Raw genomic sequence first — 19,268 nt, forward strand, 5'->3', positions numbered from 1 at the left:
CTCATGAATATACCTTCAAAAGGCCACCTATAATGTCCTAAACATTCAAATGTGAGTCCCATCTCCAATGCTGTTTTTGAATGTGCTCATGTACATTAACACCTGTACACACCTGTGCATATATACGGAATAGTCGTTAATTCTCATACTTCGCTGTACTGTGCTCCTTTTAAACATTACAGGCTAAATGACAGTCTTTAGGACAATATTTACCTGAGTAATAAATTTATTTTACAATTCTTTAGTATTCAGTGTATATGATAAAGAAGTTTTTTTTAAATTAGTTAATTGATTAGTTGATATTACAGGATCTTTAGCTCAGAAATCCTGTTAGATGCCCAGGAATTCAGATGAATACATTGTTCTGAAGAAAACTAAGAATACACATAGTAACGAAATAGGTGAAGTAGAGAATAATAAGATACTTCCAGCCCCACCTCTCCAACCCTTCCAAACCTGTAAACTTGGAATTTCGTAATATTTGCAGGAGAGGTAGTGTTACTGATAGGAACCATTCTTTGCTAATTCCACCGCTGTGAATTTTAGAATAAAATTCAAAGGGATTTGAGTCCTACAGATTATTTAAATTTTTAAACATCTGAGCTTCTGCTACTACTGGAAATTCTGAATCCAAAGCTCTTGTTGAATTTGTTACTTTATGCATCTTATGTATCTATATAAAGGAAATGCACTGTCTGTTACTTTTATGAGTGGAGAAATTCACTGTCTCGAGTCCTGCTGCTGTGTTTGCTGAGCATCCAGCTATCACGCTCTATTCTCTGGGAACTATGTGACTGGCAAAGAGAGTGAAATGGAAGGCAGACCTCATTTTCTAGTGGTGATCCACTCTAGAAAACCCTCGTTTGTTAGTTTTGTTTGTCATTACTGTACTGCAGCCCCTCACCACTCCTTTCTCCTTAGCAAATTTTACCCTTAGTGGTCAGAACATGATATGGAGGTTTCATGTAGAGCTGAGGCTGATGCTGGACCCCTGGGAGAGTTGCCACTGGTGGATGATGGTCTGGGCAGGGCTGCCATGGACGCCAGAGAGCTGCAGATCCGCTCAGGAAATAGATCAGGGCACCCTCTGGAATGCAGCTTCTGCAACACCTTGACATGGTGCAGACTGAGCCACTAAGAAAGGAAGGGGCTTGTGCTAGGCACTTGGAGTTTGTTTCTGATTGCATTTGCTCATCTCCCGATGAGAGGTTTTAGTCTAAAAACTGACTCCAGAGCCTCAAGCTCTCTTGGCTCAGTGTTCTGCTTCCATGCACTGAGAGAAGTGTCTGCAGGAGAGCATCGTGCTTGACCTTCCACGCTCCCGTGTCCACTAGCAGGCAGGTTTTCTGACACGGGCTGCGGGATTCAGGACAGCGCATTATGGAGAAACCCACATCTCGGGAGCCACTCTGTAAAGAACAGACCTCTAGGTCCTCCTAACAGCTTGTTCTATTACTGGAATGGAATTGGCTTCACCTTTCAGTCCCTGTACCCCCAAACACCTGTGCTCCCTGCCATACTCTAGAATCCCAGCTGTTAAAATAGATGGGTAAGTCATTTCCTTTTTTTTTTTTTTTCATTTTATTCTGTTCTTGTTGGCAAGTGACAATTTTCTTTTTCTTTCTTTCTTTCTTTCTTTCTTTCTTTCTTTCTTTCTTTCTTTCTTTCTTTCTTTCTTTCTTTCTTTCTTTCTTTCTTTCTTTCTTTCTTTCTTTCTTTCTTTCTTTCTTTTTTCCTTTTTTTGGTAAGAGAAAGTCTCACTCTGTTGTCCAGGCTGGAGTGCAGTGGCACAGTCTCACTGCAGCCTTGATTTCCTGGGTTCAAGCATTCCTCCTGCCTCAGCCTCCTGAGTAGTTGGGACTACAGGCACATGTCACCATGCCCGGCTAATTTTTGTACTTTTTGGTAGAGATGGGGTTTAGCCATGTTGCCCAGACTGGTCTCGAACTCTTGGGTTCAAGTGATTCACCTGCCTCGGCCTCCCAAAGGGTTGGGACTACAAGCATGAGCTACTGCTCCTGGCAGACAATTCCTATTCATTGAATTAAATATAAATATATCTCCCCCAACCCTAGCTACTATGTACACTAGCTAAAAACTCAAAGGTGTGTGAGATTTTAAGTGCAAAATTTTGTCCTTGAGACTGTGTCCTTGCAGATATTATACCTGTGCGTATCTGCAGAACAGTCATTAGCAGTTTTTCCAAACAAGCAACTTTTAGCAAATTAACTGTTAATTTTAATGAGACTCAGAAGTTAATAGCCATTCTTAACATTTTATAATTAGAAGCTGGTATATAATTAGAGCTGGACACCCACATGGTGAAACTAATTTGACTGTGCTGGATTTGACTTCACTTTGGTAACAGGAAGCACTTTTTAGTCTGTAGACCCTTGGGAGTTGTAGGGAGTTAAAGCTGATCATTATATACTATTATATACTTAGGGATACAACGCAAGCGCAACCCCTGGCCTTTATGAAAACTTGGAGTGAGTTATTATTTCCTGGTAATATAATTCTCTGCCCGCCAGTTGCTGCATCAAAACAGTTCTGATACACCTGAAATCACCACTTCCTTGTTCTGGTCCCCCGTAACCCTATAAGCCTCTCCCCTTGTAGGTGACCTCTGCCCTGTGAAGGGTTGGCTCACCCCAAGATTCCACAAAATAAATTATCTGTTTCTTTATGCGTACATAAAGGCTTTTTAAGTACCTTATGTAAATCCATATAAAGTGTTTCTACAGGGCCCCTGTTCTTTTTTCCTAAACTCTCTAACTTTTGTTTGTTTGTTCGAGATGGAGTCCTCACTCTGTCGCCCAGGCTAGAGTGCAATGGCGTGATCTCGGCTCATTACATCCTCCACCTCCTAGTTTCAAGTGATTCTCCTGCCTCAGCCTCCCCGAGTAGCTAGAATTACAGACACCCACCACCACACCAGGCTAATGTTCTTATTTTTCATAGAGGCGGGTTTTGGCCATGTTGGCCAGGGTAGTCTCAAACTCCTGACCTCAAATCATCGGCCCACCTGGACCTCTCAAAGTGCTGAGATTACAGGTGTGAGCCACCACACCTGAACTGTTCAAAGGACAAAACCAGCAAACTCCCTGTTCGACAATGATGAAAAATAGCACTGACATAAAGAATCTTAGACTCTCAGAAACAGCAGTAACCCTGGAGATTGTTTAGTTAAAAAACCCATTTATACATGGGAAAAACTAAAGATTTAAAAAGTAACTTGATCGAGACCATAGAGCTTCTTTGACAAAACTGAGACCATAATTCGTCCATTCATTCAAGTTCTCTGCACCTCTCAGAGCTCTTTCTACTGCACACCACTCTCCGTTTATGTCAACGCTATTTTTCATCATTGGGGAAGAAGAGTTTGCTGGTTTTTCCCCTTTGAGGTTAGATATTTTAGGAAAGAAGATTAGGGCATTATAGAAACATACATGTAGAGACGTCCATACTTATGGATTTGCATAAGGCACTTAAAGCCTTCTCAAAAAGAAAATGAAAACTTGTAGTCTAGGACGATTCAAACTCATTGGGCATCCTTCCATGTATCCATATCTCATCGCTGTTGATTCGTGGGTTAACTTCAGCTCCCAGGTAGTTTAGCTAATCACTCAAGAAAATTATGTTGAGCCTCCTGTGTGCCAGGCACTCTGCTCCTAGCTGGGCATATCCATTTTGTTTTGAGTATGAGAAATAACTACCACACAGTGGGGCAAACATGATTCTCCAGGTCAAGTTTGTGTGACATGGGAGTACCGAGGATGGGGTATTAATTATTCCCCCTTGGGGAAGTGGTCTTAATTGAACCAAGTCCTTAAAGATATGGTGTGTTTGCTAGATGTGGAAGGGAGGCTGCCCCAGGCAGGAAGGCACAGACGTCCAACACAGACCTGGAAGGAGGAATATGGGAGGAAGTGGAGAGCCAGGTGGGGACAATCACGGAGCACCTCAGATGACATGACCAGGCATTTGCCCTTTTCTGTGTGGACAGTGGGAAGTGCCTGAAGGATTTTAAAGCAAGCACAATTGATCATGAATTTGGAAATATTGCTCCAAAGGAGTGTGGAGGATTGCTCTGAAGGATAATTGATTCCCATCAGGGAGGTCCATGAAGTGGTGGTTGCAGTTGCCCAGGCCTGAGATAATGAGGTCTCTGGTTCCAGTTGTGGCTTTGTCATTAACATGGCCCTATTTGGCATTTTTTTAGATAGTCTGGGAGATATTGATGGTAGGGTGATCAGATTTCTGGAGGAGGAATTGTAAGTAAGTTTGACGACTAAAAGAGAGAGGAGAGAGGAGAGAGATGGAGGGCAAAGAGAGGTAAGAAGGAGAGGAAGAAAGAGATAGAGAACAGGAGCATGTAGGCAGGAGAGCACATGTACCTGGAACGATGGTTAGAAACTAACAAGATGAAATTTAATAAAGTCCTGTATTTGGAGGGGAAAAAAATCAGTGCACAAGTTCAAGACTGGGGAAACTTGATTAACAGCAGTTCATGGGAAACAGACCTAGGGGTTTTAGTTGACAGCAAGTTCTTTATATGACTGCCAAAGTGATTACTCCAATCTTGGGGGACATTAATGAAAGTGAGTTGCCAATAACACAGGTAGGCAATGGTCTCCCTGCGTCCTGCAGTGGTCAGATTACATCTGGGTATCTCTTTGTAATAGAGGCACTGACAAATGTGTCCAGAGAAGAGTCCACCTTCCCATCTGCCCTGCTTTCCTGACCTTTCCAGGTTATTTTTTTGTTTGTTTTTGTTTTGTTTGTTTTGTAACTTCTCTCTGTCTTAATAGAAACTGGAATCATTTGTGGAGTCACTTCCACTTTCTATGGTGTTTGGACTCTACACCAGTCTGCTGCCATCATCAGACTATGAGTTTCCCAGAAACATCAGAGCTGGAGCTTGGCTCAGCTTGGCATAGGGAGCCCTGATCTTATCAGTTTGGCTTCTGGGTTGCTGATGATTGTACTGGAAGGGAAAAGAGGAGAAAGAGGTCATGAGCCAAATGAGGAGTCCCACAGATGCCACTTCACAGTTACCCTATGTCATAGGAAGGATATTCAAATGCCCAGCACCTAATGGGTACAAAAATAGAAGACTGAATAAGACCTGCTTGGTGATAACGCAACAGGGCAACAATAGTGTAATAACTGTGCATTTAAAAATAACTAAAAGTAGAATTCAATTGTTTGTGACACGAAGAATAGGGGATGGATACCCCATTCTCCACGAGGTGATTATTACGCATTGCATGCCCGTATCAAAACATCTCAGGTACCGGCTGGGCACGGTGGCTCACGCTTGTAATCCCAGCACTTTGGGAGGCCGAGGCGGGCAGATCACAAGGTCAGGAGATCAAGACCATCCTGGCTAACATGGTGAAAATCCATCTCCACTAAAAATAGAAAAATTAGCCAGGTGTGGTGGTGGGCACCTGTAGTCCCAGCTGCTCGGGCGGCTGAGGCAGGAGAATGGCATGAAGCCAGGAGACGGAGCTTGCAGTGAGCTGAGATCATGCCACTGCACTCCAGCCTGGGTAACAGAGCCAGACTCCGTCTCAAAAAAATAAAAAACAAAAAACAAAAAAACTCGGGTATCCCATAAATACATACACTTACTATGTAACCACAGAAATTAAAAATTAAAACAAAAAACAAACACCAAGCACCCTAGATTATGGCTGTCAAACCCAGAAAGGATTTTAGTAATTTTATCAGGATTCCTCCAGACACGGCACTGTGAATTTGCTATTAAGCCCATCTGTAAGTCTGATAAGGATGATTGCAGTGATAGCATTACTTGAATAAAAGCCTTAAGAGAAGGTTAGATACCTTGCCTTAGTCATTTTCATATCTCCTTCACTGCAACTGGCCATATCCAATAATACCGAGAGACCTAGCAAATAATTTTTGAATGAATGTTCTGCTGTTTTCTGTTTGCTTAAAGTGTCACCAAACTATCGCAGTGCTGTTTGAAATAGCCAATCTGCAAACAATCTGCAAAAAACCTATGAGACACTTGCACCTGAATGTAAATTATGTACAGTTTCCTTCATTGAGAAAGTCACGCTGTGAAGAAAATGTCAGCTGAACTACACAGCAGGCTTAGTGATGTTAATTTCCCTTCTGGTGTGAGCCTTTTATCTAATCATGGAGCAGGGACACCAGTCGGTGGAACACACTGTGAGCAGCACTTGTTTATATGACAAGGCTCTTTCTACTTTGTCTGGGATTGGGGTTCTTGTATGTGGTCTGAGTCAGGCTGCTCATAAATATTATTAAACAGTAAATGCGAATCGTGATAAGTGAGCAGAAAATCATTGGCCACTTGTGGAGCATCGTGAACTGAGTCCACAGCCCTGAAAGGCTGATTCTAGTCTAGTCTCATGATGAAAGCTGTCAAGTCCCTATTTACCTTGTTCTAGGAGTGGTGGCTCAAATCAGAAGATGAGGGCATGCCAATCCAGCCTCGCACCTTCCTCAGATTCCAGAATTTTCTGACAGTTGTGCTGTCTGCACATACCTCCTCTCTCCCTCCTTTCTGGGCTGCGCTTACAGATTTCGGGCCTTCAGCACTGAGATGAGCTCAAAGGGAGACTGGAAGAAATTGGTTATCTCACATGTTTATCCTGCTTCTGCCCCCAAAAATGCTACATTTTCATTACTAAAGAAGTCCTTACTCTGTAACCCAATTATGACATATTTTGATTATTTATTTATTTATTTATTTATTTTGTAACAGGGTCTAACTCTGTTGCCCAGGCCAGAGTGCAGTGGTGTGATCTCAGCTCGTTGCCACCTCCACCTCCCAGGATCAATCGATTCTCCTGCCTCAGCCTCGTAAGTAGGGGGGACTACTGGCCAACACTACCACGCCCAGCTAATTTTTGTATTTGTTGGTAGAGATGGGGTTCCACCATGTTGGCCAGTCTGGTCTCAAACTCCTGACCTCAAGTGATCCGCCCACTTTGGCCTCCCAAAGTGCCAGGATTACAGGCATGAGCCACCATGCCTGGCCAACATATTTTTAAGATGAGATACAATTTACATCAAAAGCACAGATTTTAAAGATGCAGGTTGGTGAGTTTGGGTAAATGTATAACCGTTATCCCAGTCAGGACAGGACAGGACAGTGTGCCTCTGTCCACCAGAATTGATTCTTGACTCTGTGGGCAAAGACTGCTGTAGCCTCATAGTATCCTGTGTTCTACTCATTATGTTGTATAAAGCAAATCTCCCACTGTTAATTTCTTAACCAGACCTTAATTATTTATCAAAAATAAGCATAATATTTTATGAAGGAATACTTCATAAAATAATAGCACACAAGATGAAAATAAATGAAAAAGAAGAATAAAAAGAAAAATACCATTCTTCAGATGTGATCTCTTTTTTTATTCATGCTTTTAAATTCTCACCTACTATTTTACTGTCTCTCTAAAACAATGCCTTCTGGGCCCCAGAAGTAAATTTCGTACTTTGATGGATGTTATATTTTAAAATCTGAGTTGGGCATCGCTTTGCCAACCCCTCAGTATTATGATCAGGCTGTGCTGCTCTGAGGTGGAAAGCTCAGTCCACAAACTTCCACTGCCTGACTCTATTGATTTTTATGTTGTTCATTGGAGAAACAAAGGAAGAAGGTAATTGGGTTCTGCAGAATTCATAGGTAATCGGGTAACTGTGCTGACGGTGGAACTGGCACTAGCGAGAGATCCACATCCGGTCAGGGTTGTGGCTGTGACCAGGAAGTTCTTGGTGTCTTCCTTGCTTAACCTTAGAGTCCATGAACACTGGCATCCCAACCTCATTCTTATCCATTCAAGCCAAGGGAGCAGCCATTTTCCAGAATGTGGAAGCTTGTTGCTCTGGAAGGCTGGAAAGTGCAGGCTGGGAGGTCTCGTTGCACTGGGTCCAAACCCCATCCTTTTGTTACCAGCTGTGTGATCATGGGCAGTTAATGCCCTTTTCCCTTGCACCTCACCATCTGCATCTATAAAATGGGGATGAGAAGACCTCATAGAGTTGCTGTGGAGATTGTCATTGACCAGTTCGTCCATTCCAAGAGCATGTGAGACCTGCTGTTCGCCACACATAGCTCTGAGTGCCGAGGAGATGAATGTGAACAAAGTCTCTCTCTCCAGAGGCTGTCACATCCTAGTGAGGAGAGAGGGCTGTAACGGAACGGGCGGTAGGGATGATGTTAGTGAGACCACAGATCGGGGAGGGCCTCAGAGCCACCGCAAGGACTTTGGGTTTGGTGCTACTTGATATGTGGAGCCAAAGGAGGGTTTCAACAAGAGGAATGATCCATCTGCCTTACATTTCAAAGCATTACGCTGGCTGCTAAGTGGAAGATAGACTTTAGGGGACCAGGATGAAAACAGGTAGAATAATGAGGGAGTCATCTTGGTGACATAGGTGAGAGACGATGGTGGCTTGAACTAGAATGATGCAGCAGCACAGGTGGTGGAAAGAGGTTATATTTTGAAGGTAACCGGGAGAACTTGCTGATGAGGTAGGGGTGATGAGGTAGGGGTGGGGTTTGAAAGAAATAGAGGGATCAAAGATGAGTCTCCATTTTTTGGCCAAGGCAACTCACAGCAGGGATTTGCCATAGGGAAGACTCCAGAACAAGTTGGAACAGAGGGAAGTTGAGAGTTCATTTTCTGGACATGTAAATTTAAGACGTCTATTAGATATCCAAGTTGAAATGTCAAGAGCACCCTGGGGCTCTGTATCATGGGGGTGGGGAGGAGAACTCAGCTAAGAATGCTGATGGGGGAGGTAAGGGACAGAAGAGGGGGGTGACGAAGTATCGACCCTGCTGCACGACTCAGAAGTGGCCGCATTCTGCGAGATCATGGCTCGCAGCGCCCAGGACAGCCTGTGTACCATCAGTGTCTGATTTAGGCCTCCCCTCATCCCTCTCTCCTTTCCGTTTCGGATGGCAGATAACCTCACTCAAATACATGCGGGAGCCAACCTCAAGGATCCTGAAAGACTTACTTGGAGAAATGCTTTCCTAGACCACTCCGCTTTACATGTACTAAAGACAAACTCAGGCCCTCCTGGTGAGGCTGGACTCACCCTGCTTAAAATCGCATGACTTCTGAATTGAGTCTCCATGAGCATTATGTCTTCAAAGCACAAAAAGAGAAATTTGTAAACTTTCTGTGCTGTGTTGACTATGAAGAAGGAAGAAGATAAGAAGCAAGCATTTTAAAAGGCTTGCTTGTTCTAGGAATGATGTTCTAGGAATGATGCCTTCACATACATTTGTTTATTTCTTATTTATTTATTATGTTTTAGATACAGAGTCTCACTCTATCACCCAGGCTGGAGTGCAGTGATACAATCCTAGCTCACAGCAACCTCAAACTCCTGGGGTCAAGCAATATTCCCACCTCAGCCCCCTGAGTGGCTAGTTCTACAGACATGTGCCACCACGCTTGACAAATTTTTAAATTTTTTATAGAGATGGGGTCTCGCTATGTTGCCCAGTCTGGCTCAAACTCCTGGCTTCAAAAGATCCTCCTGCCTCAGCCTTCGAAAGGGTTGGGATTACAGGAGGCATGAGCTACCACACCTAGCCTGTTTGTTTCTTACTACATACAGTTGTATTTATTTTACAGATGTTCCTCATCTTATGACAGAGTTGCATCCCAATAAATCCATCATAATTTGAAAATATTGCAAGTCAGAAAAACAAAGGAAACATTAAGTCAAAAAATGCATTTAATACACCCAACCTACCTCAGATATGCTCAGACCACTCACATTAGCTTGAATTTGGACAAAGTCATCTGGTCACGCAGCACACTGTGGGGATGGGTCATTCCCCTCACGGTTGTGTGGCTGGTGGCAATCTGGGAGCGGCAGCTCACTGCCTCTGCCCAGCATCGCAGGGGAGCATCACACCACACACCACCAGCCCAGGAAAAGAACAGAATTCACAATTCTAAGCACAAGCGCTCCTGAATCCCTATCGCTTCCACAACATCTAAAAGTCAATAAATCTTACATTGTAAGTCGGAGACTGTCTATATACTCAGACTTTGAGTATTCTCCACCCTGGCGGTAATCCTTTGGTTTTTGGCTGGTTCCATATCTCAGGTGTAACAAGTAAGTGGAGCCCAGCAAGTCCCCTGTGTCTGTGTGGGATTTCCATTTTATAAATACTGACCCAACATGCTTCCACAAGCCCCTGATGGAGTTTGATGGTGATGCTGACCAAGTTTTATTCTTGCCAGTGAAGGTCATGTTCAAAAAGTTGTATTGCACTTCGTTTACAAAGCCCTCTATTATACGGTAAGCGTTCAGCCTAAACATAACCCTGTGAAGGCAGCAGATTCGTTATAGGAACTTGATGTCATTTCCAACAGCAGGCATCTGCTGGCCCCTCTTCCCCTCTGCACGCTGGACTGAGTTGCGCTGCCTTCGTTCCTGGCTGCGGGTGATGTGCCAAACTCTTCCCATCAAATAAAAGTTGAGAAATTGGACCCTTTGTAGTTGGAAATGAAATGGCTCTAGACACAGCTTCACTTTTTATTTGCTGTGGGCAAAATTGATGTGATGCAGAGAATTGGGAGGTGGGGTGATAGTTTTAGGAGTAGCAAGGCCGGAGGATCTTACTGGAGAAACAGATCAGTCCAAGCCCAGACTGAGAAAGAGGCCAGTGGTTACAGCAAGATGTACAATAGCGGTTCCCGATACCTGCCTGTCCCCTCCAACCAAAACTCAAACCAAAATGATTTTAGAAAATTAAGTTGATTATAACTGTTATTTTCTTTTAGAAATTGCTTTGAGCTGGAATGTGTTTCCAGCCTGGTATTTAAAAACTCTTGCCGATAGGATCTTAAGATTTTGAGTTGGTAAAACATTGTAACTAGCCTGTAGAATTTCCTTTTTTTTTTTTTCTAAATTTTAAGAAGAGACAGGGCAGTAATCTGAGTGTTCCTCCTGTGACTTGTTCCACGTTGTTAAAACAACGTTGTCCTTACCCATGATGTTTCTCTAAAATACCTTCAGTCTGGCGTAATTACTCGGTCACATTCCACATGGTGTCATACTCAATTGTGTGTCAAGAAATGAATGTATGGATTGTATATTACCTTGACTACCTGTGGCATAAGGTTTTTAATGGCTGGGTTGATTTCTGATTCGCCTTTGTCCTTCCTTAGCTTATTACTTGCACGTAGTAGGCGCTCAATAAACATCAGTAGAACAAACCCAAATTAGTACTTGTAACTCTTGTGTTGGTTGCATTACTCAGTGATAATTATAAAAGGCAAGTGTATAAAGCAACTAAAATATAATCTCATTGAATTTTTTAGAATTTACTTTTATTATTTTCTTTATTTGAAATGTATTGTTTTACATGGATACTATTTTTATATTAGGTTATTTACCAATCTGCCTCAATGAAACTTAGGGAAATTAAGTTGCCTTTTATTTTTGGTCAACTACTTACAAGAGAATATCCTGGTATTTTTGGGCAGAGTGTGACTATAACAGACTCCTTTATAATCATTTAAAATTACTTGGGAAAACACATGATTTAGTGGCCTTAGATACATTTATTTCCACCTCTTGCTTTTAGTAGTGAGTCGAGTCACATGTCCTGGATATTCCATGAAGCGAATATAAACTCTATGGCAAAATGTACTTGTACATTTTCAAAAGCCAGGGTTATTCTTTTATTTAATAGCATAATTTTTTTTTTTTAAGTTTTGCTTTAGGTTCGGGGTACATGTGCAGGTTTGATATATAGGTAAAGTGCATGTCACCAGGGTTTAGGGTATGAAATATTTCATCACCCAGGTATTAAGCACAGCACCCTGCAGGTAGTGTTTTGATCTTCACCCTCCTTCCTCGCTCTTCCGTCAGGTGGGCCTTCTTGTCTGTTGTTCCCTCTTTGTGGCCATATGTAATCCATGTTTAACTCCCACTTACGAGTGGGGATTATTCTTTTTTTTTTCTTTTTCGAGATGGAGTCTCACTCTGTCACCAGGCTGGAGTGCAGTGGCTCGATCTCACTGTAACCTCCGCCTCCTTGGTTGAAGCGATTCCCCTGCCTCAGCCTCCTGAGTAGCTGAGACTACAGGCCCCCCCTCACCCACCCATGCCTGGCTAATTTTTGTATTTTTAGTAGAGACGGGGTTTCACCGTGTTAACCAGGATGGTCTTGATCTCCTGACCTTGTGATCCACCCGCCGTGGCCTCTTTTTTTTTTTTTTTTTTTTTTTTTTTTTTGAGACGGAGTCTTGCTCTGTCACCCAGGCTGGAGTGCAGTGGCGCCATCTCGGCTCACTGCAAGCTCCGCCTCCCGGGTTCACGCCATTCTCCTGCCTCAGCCTCCCGAGTGGCTGGGACTACAGGTGCCCCCCACCACACCCGGCTAATTTTTTGTATTTTTAGTAGAGACGGGGTTTCACCGTGTTAGCCAGGATGGTCTCAATCTTCTGACCTCGTGATCCACCCGCCTCGGCCTCCCAAAGTGTTGGAATTACAGGCGTGAGCCCCCGCTCCTGGCTGAGGATTACTTTTAGTAAAAATCAGCCTTTAGATTTTAAGTTATAGTAAAATCTGCGTGTATGTTGACATTTTAATAGAGATTAGCTGGGTTTTTTTGTTGTTGTTGTTTTCTATTTTGTACACGATAGTACAGGGAAACCCAAACATGAGTGGTTTCTCCAGAAAGATTCCGAAGGGGACACACCTTCACTTATCACCTGGCCGTCCAGGTACCCGCACGCCGGCCTCTGGGGTGTGCATGCATGAGTGTTGCTTCTTCCCGCCTGACCTGCGGTTCCACACATCAGCTAACACCCACTCTCCTCTTCCCCTTTTTAATACCGGTGCACTTGAAAATCATGTGGAAGTTACTTTCAAATCATTGCTTTTCTCCTCCACTTGCCCTAATCCATGCTGGTAGTATCTCTCCTTCCTCCTCTTTTTCCCGCTTTCTTGATTGACAAACCTTTTACTTCACCTCTTGCTTTTCCCTTCTCACCAACTCACATAGGACTGGCCAGTGAGGGGCAGTAGTGAGCACCCAGCCAGGCCCTGGGCTGCTTTCCTGAGCTGGACTCACCAGCCCGCGTCCCGTCTGCTCAACTCCCCACTGCTCCGCGCCCTTCCAGCCTCCTTGCTTTCATATCTCCTCATGAATTTTCAACAGTTAAATTTAGGGCATGTGGTTTTAAAAGCAAACAAAAGCCTCTATCATTTCATTTTTAAGACTGGGGGCAGGGAGAGGGGGAAGGAGTCAAAATGAGTAAGTCATGGAAGGACAAAGCTCCCCACACAGAGTTTGTGACAGTCACTTTGTTCTCGGCTGAGGACAACATGCAGATTGTCTTTGATTCCACAGGAGAACTGGAGCCGCGCTTCAGTCTCCTTTTGATTAACAAACGTTTTAAGTATGAAAACCTCCAACATGGGCTCATCTCTGGGAAAAATAACAACTCAGAATGTTTTCTTTTCCTGAGTTGTTCATGGTCACCACCTATGTGTGTGTGTGTCTGGATTGTCCTTTAATGACGCATATATAGATAGATGCCCTGCTTCTTATGTTAAAAAAAAAATACGAGTTTTTATCAAATTTAGCAGGGTGTACTTGTCATTAAATAAACTATTCTTTTTCATACAGTGTGCATCATAAATAATTACTTTTGCCAACTAAGCTTAGGTAAAGTGTCTACATTCCTCTCCCCGCAAGAAATCCCTTTTCCCACTCCAAAAGCCCTCTTTACTTTTCAAAGCTGAGCCTTAATCAGTTTTCCATTCTCAAGTAGTTGGAATTATATCTCCTTTCCCACTATATGGTACTTCAAAAAGCAAAAATAAGAACTAGATAACACTATTAAATGTTTACTCTTTGCTAAGCACTAAGCCATGTGCTTTGCAAATGTCACATTACACTATGTCACTATTATTTCCATTTAAAAGGTGAAGCAACTGAGGCTGACTAAGGGCAGGTGAGTTGCCCAGCACCACCCAGCCCAATCTGACTGAGCCGGGATCTGAGCAGAGGCCTCTTCCTTTCCCACAGTCAGAGCTCTTGTTTTCTTTGTTTTGCAGTAATGGAAAAAGGTCCTGTAGCTTTTGAAAAGGATGCCAGTTTTGCTCTCAGATGTTTGAATAACTCTAGAAGCAACTAGAGCAATCTCTCTTTATTTTTTTATTTTATTTTTGTTTGTTAGGGACAGAGTCTCTCTCTCTATTGCCCAGGCTGGAGTGCAGTGGTACAGTCATAGCTCACTGCAGCCTCAAACTTCTGGATTCCAGTGGGCCTCCTGCCTCAGCATCCCAAGTAGCTGGGACAACAGGCACATGCCACTGCACATAGCTAATTTTTTTTTTTTGTTTTTTTTTGTTTTTTTTTTTTTTTTTTTTTTTTTTTACTTTTGTGGTGACAAGATCTCACTATGCTACCCAAACTGGTCTCAAATGCCTGGGCTCAAGTGATCCTCCTGCCTGGCTGCCCGACCTCCCAAAAGCTGGGATTACATGTGTGAGCCACAGCGCCTGACCTCTCTTTTTGGATTTGTTTTTAACTAAGAATAACAGCAGTCCCTGGGAGTGGGGGATGGTGGTGGGAAATACTCACTTCACTAATTCTTTCAGCAAATATCTTTTCTCTAACATTCTTTTGATGCTAGAATTATTCATAATGATGCCCAAACTGGCCACTTGCCTTTTGAATGAATGAATGTACTCTGCATGGCATGAAAAGGCTTGTGAATGTCTAGTTGAGTGCTTTAAAAGAGAGGCGATTATGGCCAGGTGCGGTGGCTCATGCCTGTAATCCCAGCACTTTGGGGGGCCAAGGGGGGGGGCAGATCACCTGAGGTCGGGAGTTTGAGATCAGCCTGGGCAACATGGAGCAACCCCATCTCTACTAAAGAAAATACAAAATTAGCTGGGCGTGGTGGCACATGCCTGTAATCCCAGCTGCTTGGGAGGCTGAGGCGGGAGAATCGCTTGAACCCAGGAGGCGGAGGTTGCGGTGAGCCAAGATCACACCATTGCACTCCAGTCTGGGCAACAAGAGCAAAACTCCATATCAAAAAAAAAAAAAAAAAAAAATAGAGAGAGAGAGAGAGGCGATTATTGTACCTTGGGCTCAATAAAAAGCGTAAATAATCACAAACTCCCTTACATTTTCAGGCAACAGTGAAATTACCGCGTTTGGTCATTAGGTGTCTGTATGCCAGGAACCTTCCCCCACAGTCCGTGTTCCGGGCCTGTGCGTGAGGAAAACTTCCTGATTCAAGGGACCAGCCTCATTGTGCCCTAATGCATACTGGTGGTGTATATTAATGCATTTTCCTGTGGCTTCTGGGTATTTATTTGGTCAGAAGAGACCCGTTCTCCCCCAGGATAGCATCTGACCCCTGTCAGCTTTTACAGGGGTTAGAGTTAGTTTTGCACCTCCCGGGCATACATATGCAAATTGGAAACTCAACTCAGAATCATCTGACAAATAGTTGGTTTCTAACATTAGACACCAAAATGGTTTTTCACAAGTTATTTTCTCTCTTGAGGTCAGTTTCCGTTCACTGGTAATCTGTGATCACGCATGCTTTCCTCCTGTGAGGCTGTTACTGCACTTTGCAACTTAAATCCTTTTTCTTTCTTAAAGACTTAGAGAAAAATTGATGAAAGAGGAAAGTGCTCGAAACAGCCCTGAACTCGCCTCAGAGTCGGTAACTCAGAAGAGACACCAGCCAGCACCAGTCCCTTACCTGTCATTTCAGTCCGAGCACTCGGCCTTTGATAGGGTCCCCAGCAAGGCAACAGGCTCTGCACGACAGCCAATCCGTGGCTATGTCCAACCCGCGGATACCGGTCACACGGCCAAGCTGGTGATGACAGAAACCTCAGAAAATGCATCTGAGTGCAGCTGGGTAGAATCAGCCACCCAGAATGTCCCCAAACCTCCCAACAGAAGGGATAGCCCAGTTCTCCATATCTGCAAGTCAAAAGCAGCAGCAGAAGAAAGAGGAGGAGGAAGAAAAGGAGGAGAAGGAGGACCATCAACTTTAGGTGATGCTTCACACGTCCTCCAGCTGTGTCACTTGCAGGTCCCTGGTAGAATGATTCACTCCTCGACCTGTGTTGTGTTCTGCATTGAATCATATTGGCCTTAGCTCACAAGTGTGTGCAGGGCAACTATGCAGAAAATGACTCAAAAGCTACCACTCTGCTTCTGCCTACTAATGGGGAACTAGTGGATTGGGTCTCTGGCATTTCTCCTTCCTTACCTGCATGGTAGAGGCATGAAGAGGGGTTTGGCGGTGCCTGTGCCTGGCCCCACAGAGATGCATAATCCTTTGCTGTCCTCTTTCTCTGTTTTCGTTTGCCTTCCTTATACTCTCTGCCCTTTGATTCTAAAAGCAAATCACGGGTGGAGAGGTTGGCCGAAGGACCTGGCTTGCCCACCGGTGTGGAACGGGAGAGAGGGTCCCGGAAACCAAGACGCTATTTTTCTCCTGGTAAAAGTAGAAAAACTTCCAAGAGATTTAGAACCCAACCTATAACTTCAGCAGAACGAAAGGAATCAGATAGGTAGGCACGCGTATGTGCGGTTTCCTGGTCCAGGAACATGCCAATGACACGGGAATTTTACCACACTGATGGCCTTGGTGCTATTTATATAGAATGCTGGCAATTCCATAATTCTTCCATCTAATCTATAAGCATTATTTATTTGACTTATTTAAAAGTCTTTTTAAAGAATGTCAGCCTTTACGGTGGTATTATGATACATACACAATTTTACATTGCATTCAGATAAGAAGAAACATTATTTTTCTTCATTTAATGGTTTTAATGTTTTTTACCCCCTTGTTCAATTAGATTCCAGATTGCATATTCACCAGATTTTACAGTGAAAATAACTGATGAATTTTATATTGGTTTTATAAATGTCCATCTACTTGTTGTATTTGAGTTTTATACTAAAGTGTCGTATACTATTGCATAGAAATGGTAAGATTTGTCCAGAAAATTGTCATCAGTGGTGTTTAATAAGTTGTTCTTGTGCCTGGTCTCTCTCCACAGGGTGTGTACTTGGCTGGGATTGTGTGCACACACGCTCCAGTGTCGCTTCACAACTGTATGCGTGTTTACACAACTAGAATTGCTACCAGGAGGTTATTTCTTTTCTTTTTTTTTTTTTTTTTTTTTTTTTTTGAGACAGAGTCCCCATCTGTAGCCCAGGCTGGAGCGCAGTGGCGCGATCTAGGCTCACAGCAAGCTCCACCTCCCGGGTTCACGCCACTCTCCTGCCTCAGCCTCCCAAGTAGCTGGGACTACAGGTGCCCGCCACCACGCCCAGCTAATTTTTTTTTTTTCATATTTTTAGTACAGATGGGGTTTCACCGTGTTAGCCAGGATGGTCTGGATCTCCTGACCTCGTGATCTGCCGGCCTCGGCCGCCCAAAGTGCTGGGATTACAGGCATGAGCCGCCATGCCCGGCCAAGTTATTTCTTAGAAGAATTTAACTGCATTTTTATTTTTACTTTCAGTATGATGTTTTGTCTCGATCTTCTGCTCCCATCTGCTAACGTATTATTATTATTTGCTAATGTCTTTCCTAGGTGCACTTCGCATTCAGAAATGCCAACTATCGATGGCAAGTACCTGTTTCCCTGTTTTTCATTTGTCTTTATTGTCTCATCTAGACTGGATTTAATAATAAGGTTTTTGGCTTTTTGAGAGAATAAGATGATGGAGCATCTTGTCTCCCTTTGCTGCAGGGTTTCGTTTTGTGAATATAATAAAACCTAGTTGAATTTTCGGACGATGTTTCCCTTCTTTTTGAGCGCAGTTAGAGAATCATACAGTGACCAGTATAAAAACAACTAATTCAAACCAAAGGAGCAGGTTCTTCTTGTTTTGCTGCTGCTACTATTTAAAAATGTAAGAAAATGCCTCCATAAAATATATTCATGAAATCTCGATCAGACAAATGTTAGAGTAGAAATCCCTGGAGAGAGTTTGCTTTGGTTTGGCTGGGTTGAATTGCAAGGGAAATTAGTACCTTTTCACTGAGCAGAAAGAATGGGCTCCCTGCAAGGGGAAATTACCACCAATTATTATACTCAAAGATTTCCAGGTCAGCCCTGAAAGACTTTTTGGAGATCAAACTTACCTTTTCTAATGATGTCCATTTTTTAATATGTGACTTTTTACAGATGAAGAAAAGGTGGATGAATGAGCCAAGCTGAGCATCACCCCCAAGAGATTGCTTTTCAGGGTAAGCTATACTAACATGCTTGAATAGAGATCATGACCCCTGGTGCAGTAATCCCAGCTACTTGGGAGGCCAAGGCAGGAGGATTGCTTGAGGCCAGGAGTTTAAGACCAGCCCAGGTAACATAGTGAGACCACATCACAAAAAAAAAAAAAAAAAAAAAAAAAAAAACAAAAAACATAAGCCTTAGCTGGGGAGACTCTCATGGCCCCAGCCTACTTAATGCACCCCTGGGCATGCTAAGGCCCTCCCGGCTCTGGCCCACCTGTTGTTCTCTTCCTAGTCTTTGGCTGGTTGTGGCCACCTCATGGACACAGCATAAGTGTACACTTCTGACAATGATACGAGGCTCTCATTAGTGGCCCCTCCTATAGGTCCTGTTGGAGAACAGAGCGGAGACTTTTTACTTCCCCCATTTCCTTTCCTTGAATTTATATTCTTTATTTTTTTAGTGACAGGTCTTGCTCTGTTGCCCAGGCTGGAGTGCAATGGCACAATCATGGTTCACTGCAGCCCCAACCTCCCCTGCTTAAGTGATCCTCCCACCTCAGCCTCCTGAGGAGCTGGGACTACAGTCTACACCACTACGCCCAGCTAATTTATGCATTTGTTTTTAGAGATGGGGTTTTACCATGTTGTCCAGGTTGGTCTCAAACTCCTGGGCTGAAGCAATCCTCTTGCCTCAGCCTCCCAAAGTGCTCAGACCACAGGTGTGAGCCACTGTACAGGGCTAGTTTTTTTTTTTTTTTTTTTTTTAATTGTTTATGTGCTTGCATTGGACACATAGATATCCTTCCTGAAAAAAAAAGTTCATCCCATTAGGTTACTGACATCCCAAAAGGCCTCCATGTCAGTGCCCCGTTCTATGGACCTGCTGTTAGATCAGCTGCCTGCAGTTCCTCCTCCAGTTGCTCCTCAGTTTCTTGGTGCATTTGTAGCTAAGTATATCCTTGCACTCACTAGGAACTCTTTGCAAATCATTTT

The 19,268-nt window shown here is 43.5% G+C and overlaps 1 protein-coding gene across 1 annotated transcript in view; it reads left to right on the top strand.

Annotated features, from left to right (window-relative positions):
* Nucleotides 1-19,268, top strand: part of LOC104657280 (supervillin) — a 97,727-nt gene that overhangs the window by 24,919 nt on the left and 53,540 nt on the right. The window contains 4 exon segments of the mRNA XM_030940165.1: nt 12,684-12,764; nt 16,423-16,593; nt 17,629-17,663; nt 18,226-18,287. Coding sequence (XP_030796025.1) covers nt 12,684-12,764; nt 16,423-16,593; nt 17,629-17,663; nt 18,226-18,287 — 349 coding nt within the window.

This window comes from Rhinopithecus roxellana, chromosome 11, assembly GCF_007565055.1.
Source record: "Rhinopithecus roxellana isolate Shanxi Qingling chromosome 11, ASM756505v1, whole genome shotgun sequence".
Lineage (NCBI taxonomy): Eukaryota > Metazoa > Chordata > Mammalia > Primates > Cercopithecidae > Rhinopithecus > Rhinopithecus roxellana.